This window comes from Apus apus, chromosome 15, assembly GCF_020740795.1.
Source record: "Apus apus isolate bApuApu2 chromosome 15, bApuApu2.pri.cur, whole genome shotgun sequence".
Lineage (NCBI taxonomy): Eukaryota > Metazoa > Chordata > Aves > Apodiformes > Apodidae > Apus > Apus apus.
The window spans coordinates 14,001,103-14,026,708 of NC_067296.1; the positions used below are offsets into that span (position 1 = coordinate 14,001,103).

At 57.2% G+C, this 25,606-nt stretch overlaps 1 protein-coding gene across 3 annotated transcripts; it reads left to right on the top strand.

Annotated features, from left to right (window-relative positions):
- The first annotated feature begins 8,208 nt into the window (after positions 1-8,208).
- On the top strand, positions 8,209-24,323 carry RGS19 (regulator of G protein signaling 19). Of its 3 annotated transcripts, none has more exons than XM_051632998.1 (6): positions 8,209-8,249; positions 19,222-19,364; positions 19,910-20,046; positions 21,729-21,803; positions 22,694-22,928; positions 23,770-24,323. In XM_051632998.1, exons 3-6 carry the CDS (start codon positions 19,946-19,948, stop codon positions 23,956-23,958), a joined length of 600 nt encoding a protein of 199 aa, XP_051488958.1. In that variant the 5' UTR covers positions 8,209-8,249; positions 19,222-19,364; positions 19,910-19,945; the 3' UTR covers positions 23,959-24,323. The 3 variants fall into 3 exon arrangements, with proteins under 3 accessions (XP_051488958.1, XP_051488959.1, XP_051488957.1); XM_051632999.1 differs by having other exon boundaries at positions 8,233-8,258; XM_051632997.1 differs by lacking the exon at positions 8,209-8,249 and adding an exon at positions 16,876-16,946.
- The last annotated feature ends 1,283 nt before the right edge of the window (positions 24,324-25,606 follow it).

Here is a 25,606-nt window from a genome sequence, read left to right on the forward strand (position 1 = left end):
CAGTTAAACTGATTTCTTGTACTATCTTATCTGTCCATTTCTGGTTTTAAAAGGGAGAAAGTTTGGCAGGCAAGTTACTCTTGGAATGCACTCAGTAAACCATGGGCAAGAAAAGCGAAGAGCATAAATAGAAATAAGCATAGGTGCAGCAGCTGGGAGCCTGGCTGCTGCCTTCTATTCCTGGCTTCACCCGTGACTCACTTGGTGACCTCAGAAAGCCACTTCACCTCTCCCAGCTCCAGCTTTCTCACAGGCAAAATCCCCCACTCCACAGGTCACCCCAGGCAGAGGAACCCTCTGCCTGGGAGCTGGTGTCTTTGGAGGAAAAACCCCATCCTGCTCCCCCTGCCAGCCCCACCAGGCAGGACCAGGGCGCAGCAGATGTGGCACCTCCCCAGGGGAGCTGGCAGCTTCAGCCCAGTGCGTTTTGTGAAGCTTTTTGGGATACTTCAAGAAAAGGAAAAGCACTGTAACAAAATGTCACTAATTATAGCCTGACAGCCTACAACACATTCCTGCTCTGGAGAGAACTCTGCTATCAGCCAACTTCATTATACAGTACCTTTGCCCAGTTCCCTCCTTATTAATTACGGCCAAAGCACAGAGGAAAGCCAATTTGCTGCTTGCTCTCTGCTTCTCCTTATTTAAGACAAATTTCTTGACAGCAGCAGCTAAACAGTGAGACTGTTCCACTGGGCTGTGTCTACTCCCCCACCCGACACCTCCCAGCAGTTGCAAACATGCCTCTCCACTTTATTGCTGCCTGCCTGGAGCAGATTCCTGGGATGTTAATGCCAGATACAGCCCTAGCCTTGGACAGGCAGTCCCATAGCTGGAGCAGGATGGAGCTGCAGTGCTGTGCTGAGAACCTGCAGACACCCTGGAATGGGCCACTGGAAAAGCAGACCCTGTTTAGGCAGGGAAAAGCTTTTTAGTGATGCTTGGGAGCCTCCCGTGCTGGTCAGAGAGATGGCCCTCCATCCATCTCCACCCCAAGGTGAGGGAGGGACAGAGGGTGGGTGCCACCAGCAACCAGGAAAGCTGCCCTGAAAGCCACAGAGCTCACAATCACTGGGAGCCCCTCTGCACACATCAGGACCAGCAGCAGCAGAAAGGCATCCTGGATCAATCTAATTTCTCTATAAAAACAGGAAACTACCCCTCCCTTTGCCAAAGCAGAGGAAGGGCTGCATGGCCTCTATCTGTGTCACCAAGAAAAGGGGCAGGGGAAGGAGCAAACTGTTCCACTCACCCAGGAGCGTGTCAGAAAGAGGACACCTCAGTCTGTGTGTTCTAGGAATGCTTTTAAGTCTGTCCCCAGCACAGGTCTTGGAAAACAGAAAGTGAGAAGACCTCTGCTCCAACAGGGCTTAAGACCAGACAGGCTCTGACCTCTCCTAACACCCGTTTCCAGCAGGAGAAGCAGATGGGGGTTTGCTGCAAGCAGCAGGGCAGGGGTGCCTGCCCAGACACCCTGGGCTGCAGGCATTTCAGGTGGGGCCTCCAGTTCCAGTTCGGGCTGGTGGCAGCTGAACCCTAGTGCTATCTGATGGTGGGCTGGTGACCTGGAGGAAACGAGTCTTCACACAAGCCCACCAGCCCTGCCCTCCTGCTCCAGCACTCACAGCAGGAAAAGCTGAGATTGCTTCAAGACTGAGAAAAAACAAACCCTTTCCCTTCAGAAACTCTGCCTTCCAGACTAGACCCAGCATTTTAAGGCAGGGGGGAGGTTCTTATTTTTGACACTTCTGTGATGAAAAACATCTTAAGAGTGCAGGGATGTCAAATAACACCTTCCCTCTGTCCCACATCCATTCCAGAGAGAAGAGGGGAGAGTGAGAAAACATCTATATCCCTACTCCTTGTCTTTATTCCCCTGGACTGAGGTGAATCAACCACCAAAGGATGGAATTTGGGAACCAGCACCTGAGCCAACATCTCCTCAGTGCACCCTGCTCTCCTCTAGCCCACCATCTCATCCACTGTTCTGCTACAGAGGAGTCACACAAAGGCAGTACCAGAAGATGAAAGAAGCAGAATATTTATCAGAAGACCCTGAAACTTTGAGGAACTCTTCAAACTAGTTCAAGACAGCTGATGAATTGGGACAGGGGACCAGGGATAGCCAGATGTTTCAGCTACCAAGGTAAATTAAGTTTCCCAACATGTGCAACAGCTTTCACTCCAGTAGAAGAGCCTTCAGTGCTTGCAGTGTGGAAGAGCTAGAGGAACAGGCAGGTTGGCCACAAGAGTTAGCCCAGGATCTTACTAACATAAGATGCAAATGTAAGTCCTGCAACTTGGTTGTGTTTGCTCTGGAATTGCACGCACATAAATCAGGTCATAATCCAAGTTTTACCCATTTAAGCATCACCTGATTAATTAGAAATAGGGATTGGATGGTGTTAAACCAAAAGCCACATACAAAGAATTGTTGTTCTGCATATGGAACTTTTTCTCAGCTCCCCACATAAGTGAGAAACCTCAAAGTCATTGTCCTGGTTTGGGCTGGGACAGACAATGAGCCCTGTTCCTCGTTGGGTTAAAACAGAAGCATCAGAATGATCCCTGTTCACACAGTCATAACCACCCTTGTTTTTGCTGTCTTGTAGCCAGCAGGTCATGTACACTTGTGCTTAGATGTATCCACAGAGGAATCCAATCTGCAAATAAAAGAACTGCAGCAGAAGTTGTGGTTTTGTTATTACTGCTCAAGACTGAGATTGTGTGAGAAAAAGATTTTCTAGTTCAGAGTGAGGAAGTGGAAAGCATGAACATTCATTGACTTTGCTGTTCAACAGGACAGATTTCTAATGAATTCTGTCAATTTAGAGATGAGGAAGTGATGGAGGGATGCTTTTCATGCAAGTAGACTAAAAACCAGAGAATACAGGTCTTGTGTTAGATTATGCAGCCAATGAGATCTTTACCTTACCCTCTTGTGCAAAGTGTTACTTTTTTTAATTAAAACACTTGACCTTGACTTCTAAAACCTTCCCCTGAAGTGCATGCTTCCCATTTCTAATAATCTACATCATCTTCCCCCTTCAGGCAAAGAGAAGAGACTTTCCACTAGTTCTCCAACATACCAGCAGGAGCTGTTCCACCTGCCTGTGGATTTCTGTTCAGACACCAGACCAAACTGTGCTTGTTTGCACAAGTGGAAGGTCTCCAAAGAGTCTTTCAGCTCCTTCTGTCCTGTGAAGAGTCAAATACGCTTTTGAACCATCAGGATATTGGAACAGACTGGATTAGGTCCAACTTCCTCCACTTGTGTCCATTTCGTGGTCAAGAGAAGGTCACAGCTGTCTAGATCTCCTCTGCAGGTCTTAATTTCAGCCAAAAGAGTAAATTAAGAGTCCCACCACCTCCATTTTGTCCTTATTGTCACCACTTTTCAACTTCTTTCTGACATACTTCATAACAGCTCTTCAGCCATCTCTCAAATAGTGCTGAGAGTTTGAGACAAAGTCTGTAGATCACAGAATCATCGAATAATGGTTTGGGTTGGAAGGGACCTTAAAGATCATCTAGTTCCAACCCCCCTGCATGGGCAGGGACACCTCTCACTACAATGGGTTGCTCAAAGCCCCATCCAACCTGCGCTTGAAGACTTCCAGAAGCTCAAGTGAAAACCACAGTGGTAATGTGGATTAGTGCACCCACGGGTCCTGCCAGCTTGTACCACTGGCAGGAGTTGAAAATTTGCAGTGATTCCTTCAAGGGGGACATCTCTACAATTCCAAAGGCTTTTGGGGCTGCAGTGCCCACACTTTTCTTCATCCCATCCTCAAGTTCCAGCACCAGCCCTTTTGGCTAAGGCTTCTGCTGAGCTCCTTCTCCCTGCCTGCAGCCTGGCACTGAAAAGCAAACAAACAGCTCTGTGAGCTGCAGGATCTGCAGAGTCTGGCTTGCAGCAGGCTGGCGTCTCCTGGGGGACTGACCTGGGTGCCTGAGAGGGCACAAACTCTCACTGAAGCTTTTCCCACGGTTTGGGCATCCATCAAATGTCAGCTCCTTGTGGATTCTCTAGTGTCTAATAAGGTCTGACAGCATGTGTTGGTCTTTCTCACAGTTGCAGCCCTGGCAGGGTCATTCCTTACCCAGCTGATTGTAAGTGTAGAAGCTGAGCTCTGGACCTCTGTCAGTTTTGGACAAAACTGGCCAAAGGGTTAAAAGGTTTTAAAAAGAGAGGAATTTTGAAGAGAATGAGTGTGCTGATCTACAATGTGATTGCATAAGCTGTTACATTAGGAAATCAAAATAATCGGCCCTTTTCCCTCAAAATGTGATAGAATTTGTAGCTGTGTTGCTCCTGGTGGTGCAAAAGCCTGTAGTAAACTTTGCTCTACAACCTGCAGAGAGCCACACTCTAGAACTTCAAGCTGTTGCTTTATCTTCAAGCTTGAGTACAAGAGAAAAAATCCTTACACTTCAGGCCCTGTGGGAAAAACGTGACCCCAGCCAGAATGACTCTTGAGTCAGCACGTGAGCAGTCACGGGGAGCTGAGGAGATGGCAGGTATACAGCTAAGGTAGAGATCAGTCTGGGAAACCTGGCTCTGACATTCCCCGGAAGTTCTGGGGCCTTTAAAAGGGCAACAGAAAGGCCATAGAGTGCCCAGGTGTTTCTCAAAAGGGAATGAATTAGCTGTGGTAGGACTGCACAGCCCAAACCAGGTGTTCTGCAAGGACAGCTGTGAGACTGAGACACACAGGCTGGGTTTCTGCCCCACAGCAGGGCTGGGCTCCAGGGCAGCTCTTGGCCTCCTGCACCCATGTGCCAGCTCTTTGCACACATGTGTGTCCTCAAGGCTGCCCTCAGCAGACAGGAGATGCACATTCAGGGACAGGATGCACACGACCTTTACAATCTCAGCTCTGATGCGTGCTTCCTGCAGGGTGACAGCTGAGTTGCTTCTCCTGTAACTCCCACCAGGGCTGTAGTTGCTCAAGGAACTTTGTCACCTCAGAGCTCCAAGCCCAGGTGCATCTTTTTTTGCTCAATCCAGACAAAATACACTCTGCTGCTTGGAAAGGCTTAAAAATCTCAGGTAGCTAGTAGGAAAATAAAACTTTTCTGAAGCAAAACATCTCAACAGCCTCTATACATCCCGTTTAATGACCTGCCAGCCTCTCAAGGAGCACACAAACTGGAAGCATCCCAGGAGGGACCAGCCCATTCTGCTGGTCCAGCAAGGCTGATACTGCAGAGCACTTCGGAGATGAGTATTGAGCAACTATTGACAGGATTTCTCCACCAAATGGTGCTTTGCAGACCCATCAGGAGCCTTGCTGTATATCTCAGTCCTGACACAGGCTGTCTCCTCTCAGATATTTGTCAGAAGAGGTTTCCTGCTCCCTAGCATCCTGCCTGGAGTTACTGGAGTTCTCTTTGAGGAGGAAAACAAGCTTTGCAGGTGCTTGCTTGGAGCTGTACTCACAGTTCCCTGCTGCCCATGCACAGGTCATGGAGTCATAGAATCACAAGATGGTTTGAGCTGGAAGGACATTAAAGACCATCTAGTTCCAACCCCCCCTACATGGGCAGGGACACCTTCCACCAGCCCAGGTTGCTCAGACCCCCATCCAACCTGCCCTTGGACACTTCCAGGGATGTGGCAGCCACAACTTCTCTGGGCAACTTGGGCCACTGTCTCACTACTCTCACAATAAATAATTTCTTCTTTAATCTAAATCTCTTTCAGTTTAAAATCATTTCCCCCTCATCACTCCCTGCCCTTGTCCAAAGCCCCTCCCCAGCTTTCCTGGAACCCCCCTCAGACACTGGAAAGTGCTCTAAGGTCTCCCTTCTCTTCTCCAGGCTGAGCACCCCAACTCTCCCAGCCTGTCTCCAGAGCAGAGCTGCTCCAGCCCTCAGATCACCTCCGTAGCCTCCTTTGGACTCACTTTGGAGCCTGTGGGATGGCTCATGGTGATGTTCTCCTCAACCACGCTATCATATGACAACACCAGCGAAAACGTAGAGAAATTGCCCACCCAAACCCCTTCTCTATGCCTCCAGAGCAGGCGCCTCTCGGGTACCAAACGGACGCACCGAGCAGGATGGTGCCCGGTGTTCTCCGGGGCGGGAGCTGCTCTGCAACACGCAGCGAAGCCTCCGCTCTCTGCGAAACGCCCTTATCCCCCCGGGAGAGCAGCGGGTGCCGAACCGGCCCCCCACCCCGGCAGCGCGGAGGGTCCCGGTTCGGGTTGGCCCGGGGGGAGCAGCAGGGACCGGACCGGACCGGGTCCCCGCCCCTCGCCGCTCCCGGCCGCGCTCCCGGCGGAGTCGGGCGGCCCCTGCGGGCGGATCCCGCCGCTGCAGGCGGGCGCGGGGGCTGGAAACCCGCTGGAGACGGGAAAGGCTGGGAAAGGGTCGCGTGGGAGAGCCCGGGGGAGGCGGAGAAGCGGGAGCGGCAGAGGGTGGGGGCGAACCGGGGGCGGGGGGGGCGGTCCAGGCAGCGGCTCCGCCACCGACTTGTCGCCGTTTAGCGCAGAAACGGGTCGAGCGAGGCGAGGCTGCCGCTTCCCTCCCGGGTCTCTGCGGGCGCGGGCAGGACCCTGCCTGCGCTGCCCGGGGGCTCCTGCTTCCCAGCCCAGGCTGGCACCGGGGGAAAGCGGCTTACCGGGCTCCCAGCCGAACCGGAGCGGTGTTCCTGGCCGTTTATGGGAGCGATTTGCAACTGCGAGACAGGACGCGTTTCCCTGCCCGCTGGGTGTGTTTGCAGAGCGAGTTGTCTAGGCCGAGCTGCAGCACCGTGAGCACACAGGGCTGGGCTGGGAGCTTGGCTATTTATTGACAGCCCTGCTGCACAGGTGATTCGGGAGCTCCAAACACGTTTTCCCAATCTACACCTTCTTTTTAAAAAGGTGATTTATTTTAAAGCAAAACCTCGTCGTCTTTTCACCGTCAGAAGGGACAGGCTGGCTCGAGAATCACAAGGAATCACAAGCCTAAATGTTCCCGGGCATTTCTAAAAAATCCCCAAGGCACACTGCACAACAGTTCCTGAAGATTTAGGAGCCTTTCCAGGCATTTGTGAGCTTCCAGTGAATTGCTAAAGCAAATCGAAGGGCTGGCTGCCGGGTGGCCCGGCGGGGGGAGCAGCCCCGATGACCCCGCTCCCCTCTGGAGCTGGTCCCGAGATTTGGAAAAGTTGACAGCAGAGGAAGGACCCTTCTACACCCGCAGGGGTCCTCGGGCAGGTCCTCCCTGGGCAAGCGCTTTGTAGCTCCCACCAGAGAGAGCTGGGTGGCTAAAAAGAGGAAAATTCGGAGTATTGGACAGGGCAGGTTGGAATCCTGCGCAGGGCAGGTCCAGCTCCGAGGTGCAGCTCACAGGGTGGGTGTTTTCAGCTGAGCAGCCACATGGAGGGTCCTATTTTAAACACATTCTCCACCTAGAACTGTGCACGTCTGGAGGATCGAAATAGACGATGGTTTTGATCATTGTCTCTCCCAGGGAAATGGTTTTTAACGAGGTTTTAAATAATAAAGTGGGATAATTTCCCTGGCTGGCAAAATCATGAAAATTTTATGCCTCCTTTCTCTCCCAAAGTTTTATCACCCTTTATTTTTAGCGACACACAATCCTTCCTTTTGGAAAAAAAAAAAAAATTAAATTTAAAAAATAAAGCAGAGAAACCACGGATTTAGGGAAAGTCACTCCTCGGCAGGGACTCTCGTCTGGAAAGCAATCAGGGGACAGCTCCAGAGGCACCCCCCAGGGCGGGCAAGGATCCCGCAGGGGCAGAGGGGACCCCCAGTGCTGATGCAGCAGAGTTCCCATGTTGGGTACTGGGAGTTGATGGAGGGTGCTGGTACGGGGTGCAGGGTGCTGGTACCGGGTGCATGTAGTAGGTGCTGGTGCAGGATGCCAGTACTGGGTGCATGCTACTGGTATCGACTGCCAGTATTGGATGCATCATCGTGCTGCTGGGTGCCCATCCTGGGTGCCGGTGCTGGTACCGGGTGCCCATCCTGGGTGCCGGTGCTGGGCGCTGTGTGTGCGTGTATGTGTGTGTGTGTGTGTGTGTTTTGACGTGAGGAAGTGCCAAAGCTGCAATTGCTTTAGGAAGTCAATCGCAGGGGCCGGGGGACGCCTGCGCAGTGCAGCCGCTCCGCTCCGCTCCCGCTGCCTCTCCCTCTCCCTCCGGTGCCCAGCCCGGAGGCAGCGCAGGCGGCGGCGGCGGCGGGGGCAGCGGGGCGGCGGCGGCCGGGGCTGGCGGCGGAGCGGATGCCCGGCCCGTGAGTACCGTGCGTCCCGGCCCGGGGATGCCGCGGAGGAGAAAGGAGGGGAGGGGGGGGGGGGGACACACACACGGACGCGGGCCCATCGCCCCCTCCCTCGCCCTCTTGCCCAGCCCAACCTCCCTCGCCTCCGGCTGCGGGCGGACCCCGCTCTCTCGGGGCGGACCCCGCTCTCTCGGGGGTCCCCGCTTTGCACACCCGCCCCCCTTTGCACGATCCCCTCTGCATGCACACACCCCCACCCCGTGCATCCTCCTTTTTCAATGCTTACACCGCGCCCCCCCCCGCTCCCCTCCGCTCCCTCCCCCCGCATCATCCCTCCCGGACACGCACCGGGATTGATGGAGAGCTCGGGCTGTGTGTGCGCCTGTCTGGGTGTGCGTCCGTGTGTCCGGCTGCTGCCTGTCAACCGGCCCCATGTGCGAGGGCTGGGAAGGGGGTGGGGAGGCAACGGGATGCTCCGTGGGGACTGCCCGGCGGGGCGGGGGGGATCCCCGAGCACCGAGCAGGGAAGGGACCCTCCCCTCCGCATCACCCCGCGGGAGGGCAGGGCTCCGGCGAGGAGGATGGAGAAGGAGGGGGGCACCCTCCAGCCGCAGGGCCGGCTGCACCGGGGCTTGCCCAGCCCAGGATTGCAGGGACCCCCTGCGGAGGCCTCCTCGGCCCAGGGTTGTCCCGACCCTCCCTGCACCCACAGGTGGGTGCCGGGGCGATGCTGGAGCATCCTTCACCCAGGCTGGGCCAGGCAGGCTCTCTTCCCGTGCCCCGGCTCCAGAGAGGTACCGTGCCTCATCGTAGAGAGCCACCGCAACCCGGAGCCCCGAGCTGGCCGGCCGGGGGGCGGGAGGTTGGCTGAGGTCAGGGCAACCGCGGGGTCCCCTCCCTGCCGCGTCCTGCGGCAGCGACACGGCCGAAGGCTTGTGTGGAGGGACCGGGCTCGCTGGTGTCCTGGCTCTGCCCCGCAGGGACGTGGCATCCCGCTGTCACCCAGCACGAGTCCACCGTGTGGGCAGTGTCGCGGGATGCCAGGACTCGGCGCCACGTCCCCAGGGCCCGAGGGATGGAGAGGGCCAGGCGCGGGCGCCGGAGCGGCTCCGCCTGTGGATCACGGCGCATCCCTGGGCACGGAGAGGTTCCCCCGGGAAGCTCCCTCTCTCCCGCCGCTTCCATGAGGCTGCTCTGGCACGGATCCATGGCCTTATTTAAGAAACCAAAAGTGTTGAGTGGGAGGGATTTCCCTGCTGCGAGGGGAGTTCATTCCCCTCTGGATGCGTCTCTTCCATCCCCGTTGGCGGAGACGCCCGCCCGGTGTCGCGCTGGATCAGTGGAGCCGGTGGTGTTTGCTGACCTGGTGGATATCATTTTCTTTGGGAAAACAGGTCGCTCCAGTGGGCACATATTTCAGAATATCTCCCAGGGGAGAGTGCCACATCAGATTTCCCTACAAGGATTTTAGCTCCTCCGCGTCAGCCCTTCCCCACAAATGACTCAAGCCGCTAATCAAAATACAGTCGTGTTCTTCAGCAATTAGACAAACTCCACCTCATAAGATTATAGTGGAGGATCAGGAATTTAGTGACATGATATCTCAATCAGGGTGTGGGTGCCGATTTTGATACTGTTATTAAAAAAAAAAAAAAAAAGGGGGGGGGGGGCCGAAGGCAGATAATCAGATAATGCAACTCAAACCTAGAGAGGGTAAGAGGGAAAAGTACCTTGACAGAGTAGTCCATGCTGAGCCTGCCTGAGGTGCAAGGCCAGCACCTCTTTGCCTCCTCCCAAAGTGCATCTTCTCCTGTCTTTGCTTGTCTTTGGTTGTCATCTCACTTTAAGGCTGTACTTGTGCTACAGCATCTTGGGTTTCCACTGGGCTTGTGCACAGGGGGCAGCTGAGCAACAGGTTTGGCATGGCAGCACAGCCACCGTGTCACTCCTCGACCTCTGCAGAGCATCAGCTCAAGCTGCTGTGGCTCTTCCTCTTTTGTTTGTTTTTTTTTCCCAAATTTGTATCGTCTGAATAAACTTATTTTGAAAATTCAGCTCAAGAGGAGGTCAGAGCCACGCTCGGTGCTGGTGCCGCTCCTGAGCTATCCCACTGGCTGCCCTGCCTTTCCCTTCCAGCTCCTCGGGCTGGTTCCTTGCAGCACCCCCTGGCCACGTGTGAGCACCCCGGAGCAGAGCAGCCAGGCCAGCAGGCACTGCTGCCTTCATGCCACGCACGCTCAGCCTTGGTGCTTCGGGCTCTTGCCTGGAATAACAGCAGCTTCCGGATGAGCCGGTGCCCGCGGCCTGTGCCCAGACTTCCTATTACTCAGTTCCTTATTCAACTCTGCACATCCCTCTATGCATTTCCATTACAAAAGCTCTTCTGAATGGGCTGGACTTAAAGCCAGTTGTTTATATACATTATTTTGTAGCTACCTCTTAATTTAGCAGGGGGAAGAAAAGATACTGGACCTTATCGCTGGTTATTTTTGTCCACCAATGTGTTACAACGTGGTTTTCGCCTGTAGAGAGGACATGGTAGGGGAAGAGTGTCCAACATTTGTGGAGTAAGAGGGGAAAAAACTGGACTCGCTGGCTCACAGGGACCCCAGCAGCACTGCTGCAGATAGGGAAGCTGCTTTGTGGTGGCCATCACCACTCCTGCTCCAGCCAGCTCAGAGAACAGGCATCCAGCACTGTGAGCATCTCCCTTTTCATACCATCCTGCACCCAGCACTCTGTGAGCCTCCTCCAGCTTGTTTCTAGCAGTACTGGTCTTGGCCAGCCCATTTCTGCTCCATGCAGCACATGGAGCTTCCTGCAGGAAGTTCCAAATCCTTATTGCCACAGCCATGTGATGGTAGCATTGAGCTGTGGTGTCGTTTTGCTGCAAATAACCACATCAGCTGGCTCTTCCTACCATGCCCACCAGTTTCAGGACACCCAGAACTTTTCACAGGGTTCAGATGCCTTAGATGCCACTGTGCATATGCTGCAGGAGCTGCCAGCCCTGTGCTGAGCTGGGGCCATGCCAGTCCACGAGCTGTGGGGTGAGTCCCCTGTGCAGCCCCCTGGTTTGCCCAGGTGCTGCGTGGGACCTGGGTACAGGGGAACTGGTGGCTCTGGGGTAAAACTATAGTGAAGTAAAATCCTGGCTCTTGCCAGATTCAGAGCACCATGTAGAACAAGGCAGCAACCCTGGAGTTTTGATTGTCATGTTGCATTTCTGCAAAAGCCCTCTCTGGGACCACAGAATATTATTTTATTTCTGTTATTTTGGGCATTAAATTCACTGGGTTCCTTCTTTTGGGGGGACCAGTGATGGTGACCTCCCAACTGTGACTTCTCCTCTCCCCGGGTGGGCATGGAGGGTGATGCCCCAGGCCATCCCATCAGCTCCTGCAGTCCATGGGAACACAACTGTCCCATGAGTTTCCCAGGAGAGGAAGGGAGCACTTTGCCTCTCACCCATCCTGCAAAACCTCCTGCCTTTGGCCATTCCATGAAAGCAGAGATTTAACTGGGGGGAGGGTGGAGCAGCAACAGCAACTAAAGCAACAACAAAAAATCCTTTGGGGTTCAAGTTAACATTCATCTTAGACATGGAAAAAAGGGGGTTTCCTGACAGCAGGAAAATGCTTGGTAGAGTTTTATAACAAGCCACCCTTCCAGTTCTCTCAACTGCATGGAAACAGCCTTGGTTAACCTTTTGAGGGCTCTCTGCTCAGGCTATGAAGATCTGCTGGGTTTGGGAGCCCAGCTCTGCACGCTCCTGACTTGCTTGTCAGCACTTGCCTGCTCCAGAGGCAGAAACACCACAGATGCTCCAGGGCAGTGACAGGAACAGAGTTCCCAGTGTCCCTGTGCATGGCTGTGGCTCTGGGCTCAGAGGACAGGCTGTGGGTGCACCAGCAGCTCGCTCCCTGGGATGGACCTACTGCTGGCTTGGTGTGAAGTAGGTCAGGGAACCAGCAAAGTGATTTGGGGTCAAGGGTTTGGGTTTTCCCGTTGCTCCTGCAGCCATGAAACCAACTGGGGCTTAAGTAGTTTCCTCTGGCAGAAGGGAAGTGCCCCAGCAGTGTTGCAGTGCAAAGGGCAGGAGAAGAGCAAACAGGTACATACTGGCATTAGCGGGCAGGATTCCTGGGAAAGGAAGGGAACGCTTCAAACTAGCCTTGGAAAACAAGAAAAAACAAAGATGCCACCTGTGAGTCTGGTGTGGATTCCACCGTGAGGAGAGAGCTTGCAAAGGGGATCTCGGGCCGGGGAGAGGTATTGCTGTGGCAGTGGTGGCAGGTGAGCTCCTGTGTCCGATGGCACAGCCGAGCCCTGCAGCATCCCAGGGGCTTGGCAAAGGGCATCACCGTGGCCTGGCACCTTGGGGTTCTCACTGACATCCCCAGCAACGGCCTCTACCACCATCTGAGCCCAAAATGTCTGTGGTGGGCACCCACCTGTGGCAGAGCTCCTGCTGCCCCAGCCATCTCCCACCAGCCTGTCTGGCAGCAGCAATGCCTGGCAGTGAGATGCAGCCCTGCGGCTGCCTGGCACTGCCCTGGGGCCAGGGGCCACCTCTGAGGCACAGGGGCCACACAGGGTGACAGCTCTTCCTTCCTCCCTGTGCATGGCTGAGCTGAACCCCACCATCCTTCTTCCCTTTTGGTTAGGTATTAAATATCAGCACAGACTGTCTTGGAGGACAGGAGCTGCTCACAGAGCCCCCCATTGCTTGTCGTGGCTGGGGCAGGGCAGAACATCACTGCTGCCCTGGCACCTGTGAGGTTGCCATGACCACAGCACAAGGATCACCAGTGTCTCTTGGGATGCTCCAGAGCTGGGACAGGGTGCCAGGTCACCAAATCCCCCTTGCCCTGGGGATTTGCCTGCAGGAAAGTGTCCTGGGGAACTCCTTCAGCACACCCACACTGTTTTAACATGGAACCAAAGTTTGATATAAGAGGAAGCTTTCTTACTGGTACAAGAAACAGCTCATCTCAGCAAGCTCTGGTGCGTGGCTGGAGAGCAGGGCCAGACCTGTTCTCAGCACGGCTGCACCCTCCTCCCTCTGTGCTGGCACAGGCTCCAAAACTTCCTCCCTGTGCCTGGCCAAGTCTCTGGATCCAGCTGATGGGGTTTGGTTTTATGCCAGGGCTGGAGGGAAAATCACTCATCGGCCACATCAGGAATCACTCAGACTTGTGGTGAGCGACCCCATTGATCCAGAGTTTCCCTGTGATGCAGGCTCCCCCCTTTTCATCCCAATCCTGGGCTGATTCTCTGCCTGGTTCCTCATTTCCTTATAAGAGGCAATTCCTTGTCTCCATATTCTCCATCCCTTTAGCATCCCTGTTCCCCCAACTTACCACTGATGCCCCCTCCTCTGCCCAGTGGTGCCTGGAGGGGCACAGTGCTGCCCACACTGAGATGGGGATGAGCAGGTTCTGGGCTGGCAGCACCCAATGGATGGTCACCCTGCCACCCATCCACCTCAGCTCTCCCCCTGGCCTTGCTGATGCTGTATCCCACCCTTTCTTTTTCCCTTCCCTCCTGTCAGCCTCCAGGCTCGATCTGTGGTCCATGTGGTTCCACCCCTGCTGAGTATGGATTACCATCATCTTTCTTCTCCTTTCACATGGATTGTTACCAAATGCTTAACTGGAGTCTGTCTTAACACTGCCACGAGACCTCTGCTAATAGAAACATAATTGTCAGGGCTTGCCTTATTAAATCCCCCAGCTGATTGCTGCGGGTGCTATTTTTATGCTATGAAATAATTAACCCCATTTCAGTGCAAGAGCCAGGGGTGGAGGGGCAGGTGTTGCCCATCATGCCACCCATGGTGACCATCTCAGCCATGCCAGGACAGAACCATGGGTCTGCTCATCTCTTTCCAGCAGGTGCTGGAGAGGTTCCTGGGATACTTTCAGGGGAGCTCAGAGGATGCTCAGTGTGGAAATACACCCTGGCTACAGGCAAGGAGAGGGGCAGGGAGGAGAGGAGGTGGCTGGTCCAGAGGATGACCCCAGCATCGTCCTTATCCCAGCAGGAGAGGTGCCCACAGGACTGTCAGCCCTCATTGTGCAAAGGACTGGGGAGGTGTTGGGACACGCTGCAGCATCTCCCGGTTGCCCACCTTCAGGACCTGCCCTTCCAGTCTTGGGATGGCAGAAAAATCACAGCTGGGCAGAGAAACTCCCCAAGAAGTGTCTGCTCACCACTGCCACGTGCTCAGACACATCTGCCAGCGTTACCAGCAGCGCACACCCGGCAGGGCAGCGGGGACATGGCTGGGGTGCAGCCACCTGAGCATTGTCACCCCTTGTCCCAGTGGGACCAGGGGAGCCCAGCTTAGCTGGCACCTCTGTGCTGGGAGCATCGGGGTCATCCCAGCCCTGTCCCCGCAGAGTGTGAAGGGGGCGCTTGAGCCTCACCTCTTCAGTCTTTTTCTAATAGATTGCTAAAGGGGGCCGGGGGGGGGGGTAGTGTGGGGAAAGCCAGGTCTAAAAATAGCTCCTAAAACTTCCTGTGCCGCTGGCAGGTGGCTGGGGCGGGCTGCGGGGGCGGGCGGCAGCTGCGGGGCTCGGCGGCTGCCCACGGGGTAACCCCAGCAAGAGGGGGGCCCGAGGACTGCCAGCCCCCCACCGCCCCCCGGGGCTGGCTCACCTCTGGGTGCGCTCGGTGGCCGCTTTCAGCCAAAGTTGCAGAGGTCGGAGGTGCCGGGTCCTTCCCAGGAGAAAGGCAGGGAGGAGGCGGAGGAGCTGCAGGCTGGGCTCAGCCTTTATTAGCCGCTGGAGAAGCCAGCTGGGTGCGCAGGCGGCCGCGGCTGCTGCGCTTTGCGAGCGCTGATCCAGCAGGGCCGGTCCCGCAGGTGATGGGGCTTTGCGGCTCCTGCCGGGCACGGAGCGGGGCTGGATCCGGCGCGGGGCCCCGCCGAGGCAGCGCCCGCATGTGGCGGGGCTCGGCCGTGCCGGGGGCTCGGCTGGGGACACTCTCTCTGCCAGCACCGGCGGGGTTTTGGGTGTCACCCATGGCTGAGTGGTCTCCACGGGGGTCTGTGATGAGCAGCAGAGCTGCTCTCCCGCTTTTGTCCCATAAAAACCAAAGTGAAGGTCCCTCCTGGGGAAGAGGGGTCATACTGTGGATTGAGGCAGCTGGAGAGTAAAATCTCAGTGCCAGCAAGCTGGGGGTGCTGGGGTGTCCCCATGGGAGCATGGCCACATCCTGGCATCCCGAAGCTCTCAGAGCTGGCTCCACCTGGCAATGACAAAGGGAATCCTGGAAAACCCGCTGGAAAAGAAATGAGGTTCAGGAGAAGCAGAGCCACACTGGGTGCCCCTGAGGACAGCAGCGATGGTGGGGCAGGTGCCGGCAGGAAAAGGGGCTGCCAGAGCAAAGGGTGACTTTTGAGTGAGGGGGCATTTGAGATAGTGTTGGGGGTGGCAGCGCCGTGACCGGGTTGGGTTTTGGGTACTGGGGTATGTGGTGTTGGGAAGAGAGGAGATAACAGCTCAATATCCCTGAGGAAGGCGAGGGAAGGGGCTGTACCACGCTGGGGTGGGCTGATAACAGGCACGTGCCATGGTCGGGTGCCTTGCCCAGCCCTGGGGGAGAGAGTGGGGGTGCCAGCATCCCCCCATCCCTCTTCCTCCCCTTTTATCCCCTTTTCCACCTGCAGCCAGTCCCTGAGGGCGAGGGGGCAGCTGCTGGCTGGGACCACAAACTGGTTTCGGTTGCCGGTGCGATGCTGGGGCCAGAGCTCCCTGTGCCCACAGGGGTGCTGAGGACAAATTTAATCAAGGAAGTGGAGGTTGGGCATCTGATTTGTCTCTCTCTTCTTTCTCTTTTTTTTTTTTTTTTTTTTTTCTTCTGAAGAGGTAACAAAAAACAAACCTAACAACTTTGTTTGTGAGTCACTCTTGGCCGAGGGAGCCGGGCTCTGCTCGACACGGCAGGCAAGGCTGGCACATCCCTGCCTAGCAGGGATGATGCTGCAGGGGGCTCTGACTCAGCCCCCCCACGGGCACCCACTCCCTTCTCTCACAGCCCACCCTGCTGCCTTCATCCCCACCCCACGAGCAGCACCAGAGCCCCAGGGACACCTGCGGCACAGCATGGGGGAAAGCACCAGTGCTTCCAAGTGGCCTCAGCTGGATGCCAGGGACTGGCCTATGCCCATCCTGGGGACATATCCTGCCCATCAATCCCTGGCAAAGCCAATTCCATGGCCATGGGGTTATTCCAGCGCCAGTGTGCCCGGACTATCTCCGAGGTGCTTGGTTGCAGTTGGCATTGTGGTCAGTCGTGGTGGTGGCTGAGGAGCCCTGCCTTGGCTGCCCTCCTGCCTGGGACAGCCGCTGGATCCAGCCGAGGGGCGGGAAGCAGGAGGATGACCTGGCTGAGCTGCTGGTGGATTCACTCTGCCCCGCTGCTGCCCCGATGGGGCGGCCGGCCCTGCCGCAGGGAGAGCAGCCGGGCCCTGCCGGGGCTTTCCCAAAAAAGGTCTGAACTCTTCGGTTGAGTTTGCCACTTCCCTTACCACTCCCTTTCCTGTGAGAGGATGTGTTCGGCCGCTTTTCTTTTCTCTTTCTCTCTTCTTTCCTCTCCCGTCTCCCTGACCTCAGAGCCGCCGGTCCTGGCAATGCCGCCCACCCCCTGAGCCGGCCGGGGTCACCCTGGCTGGCACCCGCCGCCGTGATGGCCAGGCTGCAGGTAGGGACATGCTGGTGGCTTCCTCCATGTCCTCCCGGGTCCTCTGGCCAGCCATGGCACGGGGTCGGGTGAGCACTCAGGGGGCTCAGCACGGGCTGTGCCCGGGGGTGCCCCTGCACTGGGGTGGGCGCTGGTTTGTGCCCCACTTGGCAGAGCCAGGGGTGGCTGGGACGGAATGCCACACTGCTGGGAGCATTGTCCTCTGCACTTGAGGAAAGTGGGGGGCATGGAGGGGAGTTATCCCCATGGCTGGTGTCTGCCGTGGCCTCAGCTTTGCCCGTGCAGGCACCCCAAATGCCACGGCTCCTGCAGCAACTGGCACAGGGTGATTTTGGTGACTACTTTGCCCAGGGTGAGCAGGACACAGGGTGCTTGCTGACCCAGTGCCCCAGCAAGGAGCACCCTGATGGAAGGGGAGGTTTCCCTTCCAAAGCCATTTTAAGGAGTGCTCATCTTGTCTGGTTGCATGAGGGTTCCCGTCTCTGTTTGGGGAGAAGACAGGGTGAGAATGCCATGGGTGTGTGAGCTGGCACAGCCTGGTGACACCCAGTGCCCAGGGACTCCCTGACCAGGTGCTGCGGTCACCAGGCACCCATGGAAAAGGCTCATGGGGGGGTTGAGGAGCTCATGGGGTTTGAGCAAGGGAGGCTTTTGGGGTGTCTCCTCTCTCTGCTGGGGAAATGTCCCCTTTTTGTCAGCCTTCCTCTTTTTGCAGCCTGACATGCGTGTCCTCGCTGTCCCTCTGGTGCTCATAGGTTCCGCTGGGACTTCCTTATCTGCTGCCCCAGGGCAGCCAGACATGGCCCTGGGGCACAAGGCCCCTGCCATAGTGGTGGGATGGGGTGCTAAGGGGTGCACGGGGCTGGGAAACAGGCCCGGCAAATCCAGCGTGTGCTGGCATCACCCTCTGGTGCCACAGGCCAGGAGGGTGCTTTGCAGCCCCACATCTCTCTTCCCCTCGCCATCCCCCTGGGTGCAGCCCACACAGCTGAGGTGTCCCCAGAAGGGTGCCACAGCACCCAGGATGGTCAGGGAGCTGATCCTGCCTCCTGATCGGGTGCTGAGTGCACTCTGTGGGGTGCACCCTGCTGGGGGCTGCTGCTCCATCCTGCTGCCTCACTGGGGTGTTTCAGCTCAGCCACTTGAGGGGCTGCTCTGACCGAGGTCAAGCACAGAAGCAAAGTGCTTGGGAGCCCCCCAGAGTGATGCCATGTGCTGTCCCCACAGGGGACAAAAAGAGAGGGGTTAAATGGACCCGAGGGCAGTTGGGTGCAAGAGGGAGCAGAGCCTGCTGCTGCTGAGGCGGGTGACAAGGTCGCAGCTGTCCTGCCAGCACTCGGGGCTATAAATAGGGACAATTGGGAGCGAAAGGCAGACTCTCTCCTTTTTCGTTCCTGTGGGAGCAATGGGAGCCAGCGGGAGGGTTTGGAAGGGCCCAGACAAGGAGCTCATGGAGAGCACTGCTGAGCAATGGCCATGCTGGGGACAGGGAGGGGCTGGACCCACAGTGGTGGCCATGAGCTCAGAGGAGCTCTGGGGACAGCCTTGTGGGACCTGCTCCCTGGCTCCGTCCCCCTTACTGAGTCAGCAGCAGGACTCGGACCTGATGTGATGAGACCTGGGCCAGCTCAAGTCAGGGATGCTGGTGCTGAGGGGGCCAGGGGCTTTCCCTGCTCACTGCCCCCCATTTCCTTCCTTCTGGCAGAGGAAGGACCATGATTGCTGCCCACCACCCTCAGCCAGCCATGACCACATCCTTACCACCACCGTGCACAGGGGTGGGCACTGGACAGGCAGGGACAAGCAGGCCTGTGAGCAGAGGGGGGACAATTCTGCAGCAGTGGTGAAGAGCACTGGACTCTGCCAATGATGCTTGGCATGGGGCAAGTTTTGGTTTAGTGCTGGGAGCTGTGAAACTTCCCCCCACCCACCCCGTTTCCTTCCACTCACATGATGCTGTGGAGAGGCTCTGACTTCCCCATCCCAGGCCCAAATGCACCAGAGGGTCTGTCCCCACTTCCCCATGGCATGGGGCACAGCAGAGGGCTCTGTGCCCATCTCGTGTCCCCCATGCTGTGCCCAGAGGGGTCCTGGGTGAAGCATGGGGCTGGCAGAGCATCTGCCACCGTGTTTCCACTCCTCTGTTTCTTCTCAGTTCCTTTTCTTGCACTCTTTATTTTTGCCTGCCATGCCCTGGCCTTGAGCATCCCCCTCCCCAAAACCAGGGGGTCCCTCTGTGAAGGTAACAGGGTGCTGCTCCTCTTCCTCCCCACAGGCTCCGTCCAGGAGGCGGCAGGAACATTAGCTGGGGAATCCCGGCAGCACGGCTCACGGGGGGGCTGGGAGGAGTGGAGAGCAGCAGAAGAGCCCCCGAAGCAGGACCCAACCCCGTCCACCGTGTATGAGGCTGGGGCGCAGGTGAGGTGGTGACCATCTCGGGGCCGGGATGGCAAAATGGGAGCTGCAACTAAACCCCAGCAAGTCACAGCATGGGGATCCCGTGTTTAGAATCATAGACTGGTTTGGATTGGAAGGGACCTTAAAGATCATCCAGATCCAACTCCCTGCATGGGCAGGGACACCTCCCACCAGCCCAGGCTGCTCCAAGCCCCATCCAACCTGTCCTTCAACACTACCAGGGATGGGGCAGCCACAGCTTCTCTGGGGAACCTGGGCCAATGTCTCACCACCTTCATAGTGAAGAATTTCCTCCTAATGTCTAATCTAAATCTCCCTTCTTCAAGTTTTAATCCACTGCCCCTTGTCCTCTCACTAAAAAGTCCCTCTCCAGCTTTCCTGTAGCCCCTTCAGGCACTGGAAGGCCACTATGAGGTCTCCATGGAACCTTCTCTGGGCTGAACACGCCCATCTCTCTCAGCCTGTTTAGCTCCAGGTGTTTGCAGATGGTGGGGGATAAAAGCAGGCAGGTTGCTGACCCTGCTCCCTGCCCTGCTGCCTCTCAGTACGCAGGACCCGCGTCCGCAGAGACACCCCTTCCGATGTCCCGGCATGAGACTTCACCGACAACGGTGCAACCCGCCAGCAACCACCGCCCCAACGCCTGCTGCTTCTGCTGGTGCTGCTGCTGCAGCTGCTCCTGGTATGTCCCACCACCCGCCCCGGCCCCACCATCACCCACCATTGCCTGGTATTCAGGGATTCCCAAAAGCAGGGGAAATGTGAGGGTTGCCTGCGCGTTGCCTGTCCTCTGTGCTTGGTGCAGCACCAAGTGCTCGGACACGGCTGCTGCCCAGGCAGGCTCCTGGACTCAAGGGAGATGGGCTCTTGTGGCAGCTCCCACCCCTGGGTGCTCTTCAGCCCTTTGGTGCTTGCATTGGGTTGGGAGTAGAGAGGAAAATGGTTGGGAAGGCTGTAAATAGTGTTTTGGAGCATCAGCAGTGCCATGGCACGTTGCTCTCCTGGCGCTGCCCAGAGCCCAGGACATAACCAACCATTTGCCTGTGGCTGCATCTCCCATCCTCTCCATGGATCCCTGGCTCCTTATTCTCTGGATAGCCCAGATTTTGAAGAGCATGTCTGCTCTTCTCCATCCTCAGCCTCAGCCCACTCCAAGATTGCTGATGGCTTTGAGCTTTGCAGCAGCTTTGGTCTTTAGGGCCACCAGCAATGCCTGGAGGAGCAAACAGCCCCACAGCTCATCCCCAGCACCAATGTCAGCCCCGTGCAAACCCCCACCGTGTCCTTGGGGCCCCACTTCACCTGATCCCATTTCAGTTTCTCACATTTGCAAGGCAGTGAGGGCTGGTGAGCAGCTCCCATCATAACCTGCCCCAAACATCTCCCTCCCAGATGCTGGCCCAGGCTCGGTGGCATCCAGCTGTGGGCAGGGTGACCCTTCCCTGCGTCCTTCCTCCATCTCTACAAGAGCCTGTGAGCAGAAATGGGGAAGAAATCCCTCCTGTACCCCACTCCCAGAGCAAGCAGTGACCAGTGCCAAACATCTGGGGGCTCAGGCGTGCTGGGCAGCGAGCCCAGGGGTGGCCTGGACAGGGATGTACCCGCAGCTTCACCCACACCAGCCGCCCACGCCGCTGGGGGAGAGGTTTGCACACAGAGGTTGTGCGAGGGACGCTGTCGCAAGCAGGAAGCGCTGCGGTCGTCGCCAGGCGCCGAAATTTGAGGGCTTGAGGGAAGTAGGCTGGAGGCAGCTCCCCCCCCTTGTGCCACCAGCACCCCTAGGGGCGAGGGATGGGGGGAATAAGGGAACACTGGCATCCTGTGCTCAGCCTCCAGGCTGTACGGGCGCTGAGGTGTCCCCGGGGGTGCAGGAGCGAGCCCTTCGTCTGTCTCCATCTGTCCTGCCCACGGTGAGCTGGGGACATCACCAGCTGGGGACGGTGATAACCGAGCAACACCAGGGCACGGAATTCTGGCAGCCACAGCCCCGAGCCCTGCAGCCACCCCCATTTATTTATTTATTGATGTTAAGCTGTGACTGTCCACGGTGACTTTGCCACGGGCTGAGCCGGCACTGACCTCTGCCGGCTGCTGCCGCCGGCTCCGCTCGGCCCTGGCACACGTCCCGGGCGCTGAAGCAGGAAACACCTTTGCTGGAGGGCAGAGAAATTGCACAAGGAGCCGCCGGGTGTCACCGGGCAGCGGGTGCCAGGGCGGGCAGGGTGCTGGGGAGGAGCTGGCATGGGGAAATGCTGGTGCCCACAGAGGAGATTCCGTGGGCAGGGCCAGTTGGGGGGGGAGGGTGCGGTTGGGGGTCTGGGTGCATCCCCAACACCCCTGACTACCTTTCCATCTCCCTGTTAGGAACGAGGACCGGGAGCGAGCGTGGCGGCCGTCCCGGGAGACCAAACTGGAGACCATCCCAAACTGTGAAGCGTGGTGAGTGCAAGGGCAGCACCGCGGGGACGGGGGCGGACCTGGCACGGAACAGCACGGCACCCAGCCCTGCTGCCACCATCCGTGGCACCCAGCCCTGCATCCTGCCTGCTGGTCACATATGGGGAGCAGGATCAGTGTGCCAGGACTCAGGGTTCCCGGTGCTGCTTCCAGTGGTGTGTCCCCAGCTCCCACCAAGAGCCCCACTACAGCCCCCTGCGATTCTGGCCCCTTGCAAAGGGAAACTGAGGCACACAAGGACCCCAGTAGCTTTCAGGCCATGTCCCGGGGGCCAAGCCTTGTCCTGCAGGCACACTGCTCTGGGAATGCCCTGCACTGAGCACCCACTCCCTGGGGGACCCGTACAACCCCCTACCCCACAGCCCAGCTCTGGGTGCTCTGTGCCGTGCCTGGCATTGCAGGGTTAGAAGTCAAACGTGCTAATTAGCCGCTGATAGTGATTGCTCCTACCCTGCTTTAGCAGGTAATGAGTGTTTGCTGGGGAGCAGCCTCCCTCCCTCCCAGCTGTGACGGATGATGGAGCAATGTCTGTCTCTCCCCAGCTGGAGCTGCTGCTCTGCAAGGGAAGGGCTTTTGCTCCCCTCTGTGTTTGTGCATCAAAATATCTGTCAGCCTGGGAAATTCAGCTGAAACCAAGCCCGTGCTCCAGCCGGGAGCCGGGACAGACCCTGTGAGTGACCTCCGAAAGCCTCCCTGATACAACCGGAGCCCGAGCAGGAGTGGCCTCGGTGGGAGCACGGGGGGATGCGTTTGGGCAGGACCGGGGACAGGGCACGGCCGCGCTGCGCGGGGAGGGACACGGCGGGGAACCCGCAGCCCTCCCGGGCTGGCTGTAACACTGTCCCTTTGCCGTTCCCGCGGGGACCCGGCAGCACCAAACCCACGCCGGAGGAGGTGCGGGGCTGGGCACAGTCCTTCGACAAGCTGATGAAGAGCCCGGCAGGTCGCAACGTCTTCCGGGAGTTCTTGCGGACTGAGTACAGCGAGGAGAACATGCTCTTCTGGCTGGCGTGCGAGGAGCTCAAAAACGAGTGCAACAAGCACACCATCGACGAGAAGGCCAGGATGATCTACGAGGACTACATCTCCATCCTTTCGCCCAAGGAGGTAGGGGGCAGAGCCCCTCCGGAGGGCTCCTGGGGGGTGGCTTGGGCTAAAATGGGGCGGCGGGGCCCATTGTGTTTTGTAGGGTAATGGCTCAATCCCGGCTGCCCCCTGCAGCCCTGCGGCAATTTAGGGATGGGGTGGGTGGTTGGGAATGAGTTTGGCAGGGCAATGGGTTTGCTTCGTGCTTGTGGATGGCGGTGGGGAGGACATCCCCGGCATCTCCGGCAGGGAGACCACGGGCCGGGTTGTGCTGCGGGGCTGGAACCTCAGGAGGGCACCAGCGGGCCGAGATGCTGCTGCATCCCAGCTCTGCATCCCGGGGTCGGGGGGAGCGCCCCAACCCACCTCCCCGTGCCCAGCCAGGGGACACAGGGACGCCTGACCGGACCCCGAGACCTGGCCCCTCTTCCCTGTCTCCCAAACATCCTGACTTTGCTGCAGATCGTAACAAGTGATAGGACAAGAGGAAATGGCTTCAAGTTGTGCCAGGGGAGGTTTGGTTTGGATATTAGAAGAAACTTCACTGAAAAGGGTTGTCAGTCCCTGGTACACACTGCCCAGGGAGGCGGTGGAGTTACCATCCCTGGGTGTGTTTAAAAGCCGTGTAGACGTGGTGCTGAGGGAGCTGGTTTAGCACCAGACTCGGAAGAGTTGGGTTAATATTTGAACTCGATGATCTTCAAGGTCTCTTCAACCAGAACAATTCCATGATCCACTGTGATCTCCCTGTGTCTGGCCACGCTGATACCCAATTTCCCACAACAGTTTGTGCAGGGGTGGGTGCTGGGGGGCTCAGCACTAGGGGTCCTTCACCTCTCCACTTTCTCTCCCTGCTGCCCAGGTGAGCCTGGACTCGCGGGTGCGGGAGGTGATCAACCGCAAGATGCAGGACCCGTCCTCGCACACCTTCGACGACGCGCAGCTCCAGATCTACACGCTCATGCACAGAGACTCCTACCCTCGCTTCCTGAACTCTGCCATATACAAATCGCTGCTCCAGAGCGTTTCCCGCTCCTCCTCGGAGTCCTAAGGCTGCCCACCAGCCCTGGGGATGCCAGCAGGGACAGGGTGGCTGGGGTTGGGGCTCAGTGCCCTCCTCCCCTTCGCCGCCCTCCCTGCCAGCCCACCCTGAAGTTTTTAGCTTTTTACCTACGAACCGTCACCCTGGTTTCTGGGCCACCCTCCAGGACTGTCCCTGGGGCTGGTGACAAGGTGGCAGCGCAGCCCGGGCCGGCTCCTACTACTGAAGCCCTGCCCCATCCCTGCCGCTGGCCGGAGCAGCCGGGGAGGCTCCCGGGAGCACACGGGGCCGATTTGAAGAGGTCACTTTATCCCCTCTCCACCACACCTGGGGACACCCGTGTCCCACCCGAGACCCAGCTCGGGGGAGTGGGTTGGGGGGTTTTAGGGTTGAGGTGTTTTAGGGTTGAGGTGGGGGGGGGGGGGGAGGGGGCAGGGAGGTTGATTGTTGTTGGTTTTTATTTTAAATGCTTTTTTTTTTTTTTGGTTGGCTTTTACTGGAGGGACTCGAGGGGCGGGTGGGGGGTTTGACAGTGTCTGTACAGATAAAAACTTGTCAGGTTTATATTGCTCTGTCTATTTGAGGCAGCCCAGGGGGCAATGCTGCTGCCCTTTTGCATTCCTGGTGGATCCAAGGGGGGAAAGCAGCCACTGTTGGATGGAGCAGAGAGGAGGCAGCTCCCTGCCCTGGGGCCTCAACTTCTCCCATCTCCAGATCTGCCCCAAGGGGCTAGAAGGGACCATGAGGATATGCCCTGCTGGTGAGCAGAGGGTACCCTCCAGCTGCCCCCTCCATGGCACACATCAGCCCTGGGACATCACACACTTGTCACCCCCAACCCCAGAGCATCCAGCATCCTGGTTCCTCGACCTCAGGGAAGGAGAAAACAGACTGGGAGGCAATGCAGGGCTGTTTGGCCTCCTGCAGAAACCCACAGGCACCTGGACCCCTGAAAGTGAAGGCTCCTGGCTGGCCCCCCATGCCCCACCAGTGGGGAGAAGCCCAGGGGCCTGCCCTGGTCCCTCAGGACCAGCTTGGCTCCAAGCAGGGGCACCAGGTGGGATGGGAAACATCACATGCAAGATACTATGTGTGGTTTTATGCAGCATGAGGAACAGTTTACTGGAGCCTCAGCACCTGGAATTAAAGCAATTCTGCTGTGAGCCCCTGCCCTCACATGAAACCAACACCAGGGTCCTGCCACCCAGCTCAGCCCTGCAGCAGACCAACATCAGCCTTTGCTTTTCCTGATCCAGAACAGCCCCTGGTTTCCTATTTATCTACCCCTTCCCCTCCTTCTTCTCTCCTCCTCTCTTTCAAAGAAAAAAAGAGCAAGCACTGGTTCTTTTTATTGAAGATATTTTTTAAACAAACAAACAAAAAATTCTTTCAGCTTTTTTGTTTGTTTGTTTGTTTCCTTCCTCATGGCACAACTGTGTGGAAATTCATGTCAGTAAATTTAGTTTTGTTTGCCAAGCTGGAAATTCAGTTCAAGAAAATGTATTTTTGAGAGAGACCAGAGATAGTTCATTTGTTCAGGAATGTTGGTATTGTTATTATTTGGTTGTTTTTGGCAGGTTTTCCCCCCACAAGTGCCAAGCCTGCACCACCACAGCCCTGCAGCATCCCTGCCCTTCAGTGGGGAGGTTTTAGTTCT

What these genes read in the sequence shown, in the direction of transcription:
- RGS19 (XM_051632998.1), top strand. Translation starts at nt 19,946, where the DNA reads ATGTCCCGGCATGAGACTTCACCGACAACGGTGCAACCCGCCAGCAAC. An exon ending in TGCTGCTGCAGCTGCTCCTG is followed by an intron (nt 20,047 to 21,728) that starts GTATGTCCCACC and finishes TCTCCCTGTTAG; the next exon opens with GAACGAGGACCGGGAGCGAG. An exon ending in ATCCCAAACTGTGAAGCGTG is followed by an intron (nt 21,804 to 22,693) that starts GTGAGTGCAAGG and finishes GGGACCCGGCAG; the next exon opens with CACCAAACCCACGCCGGAGG.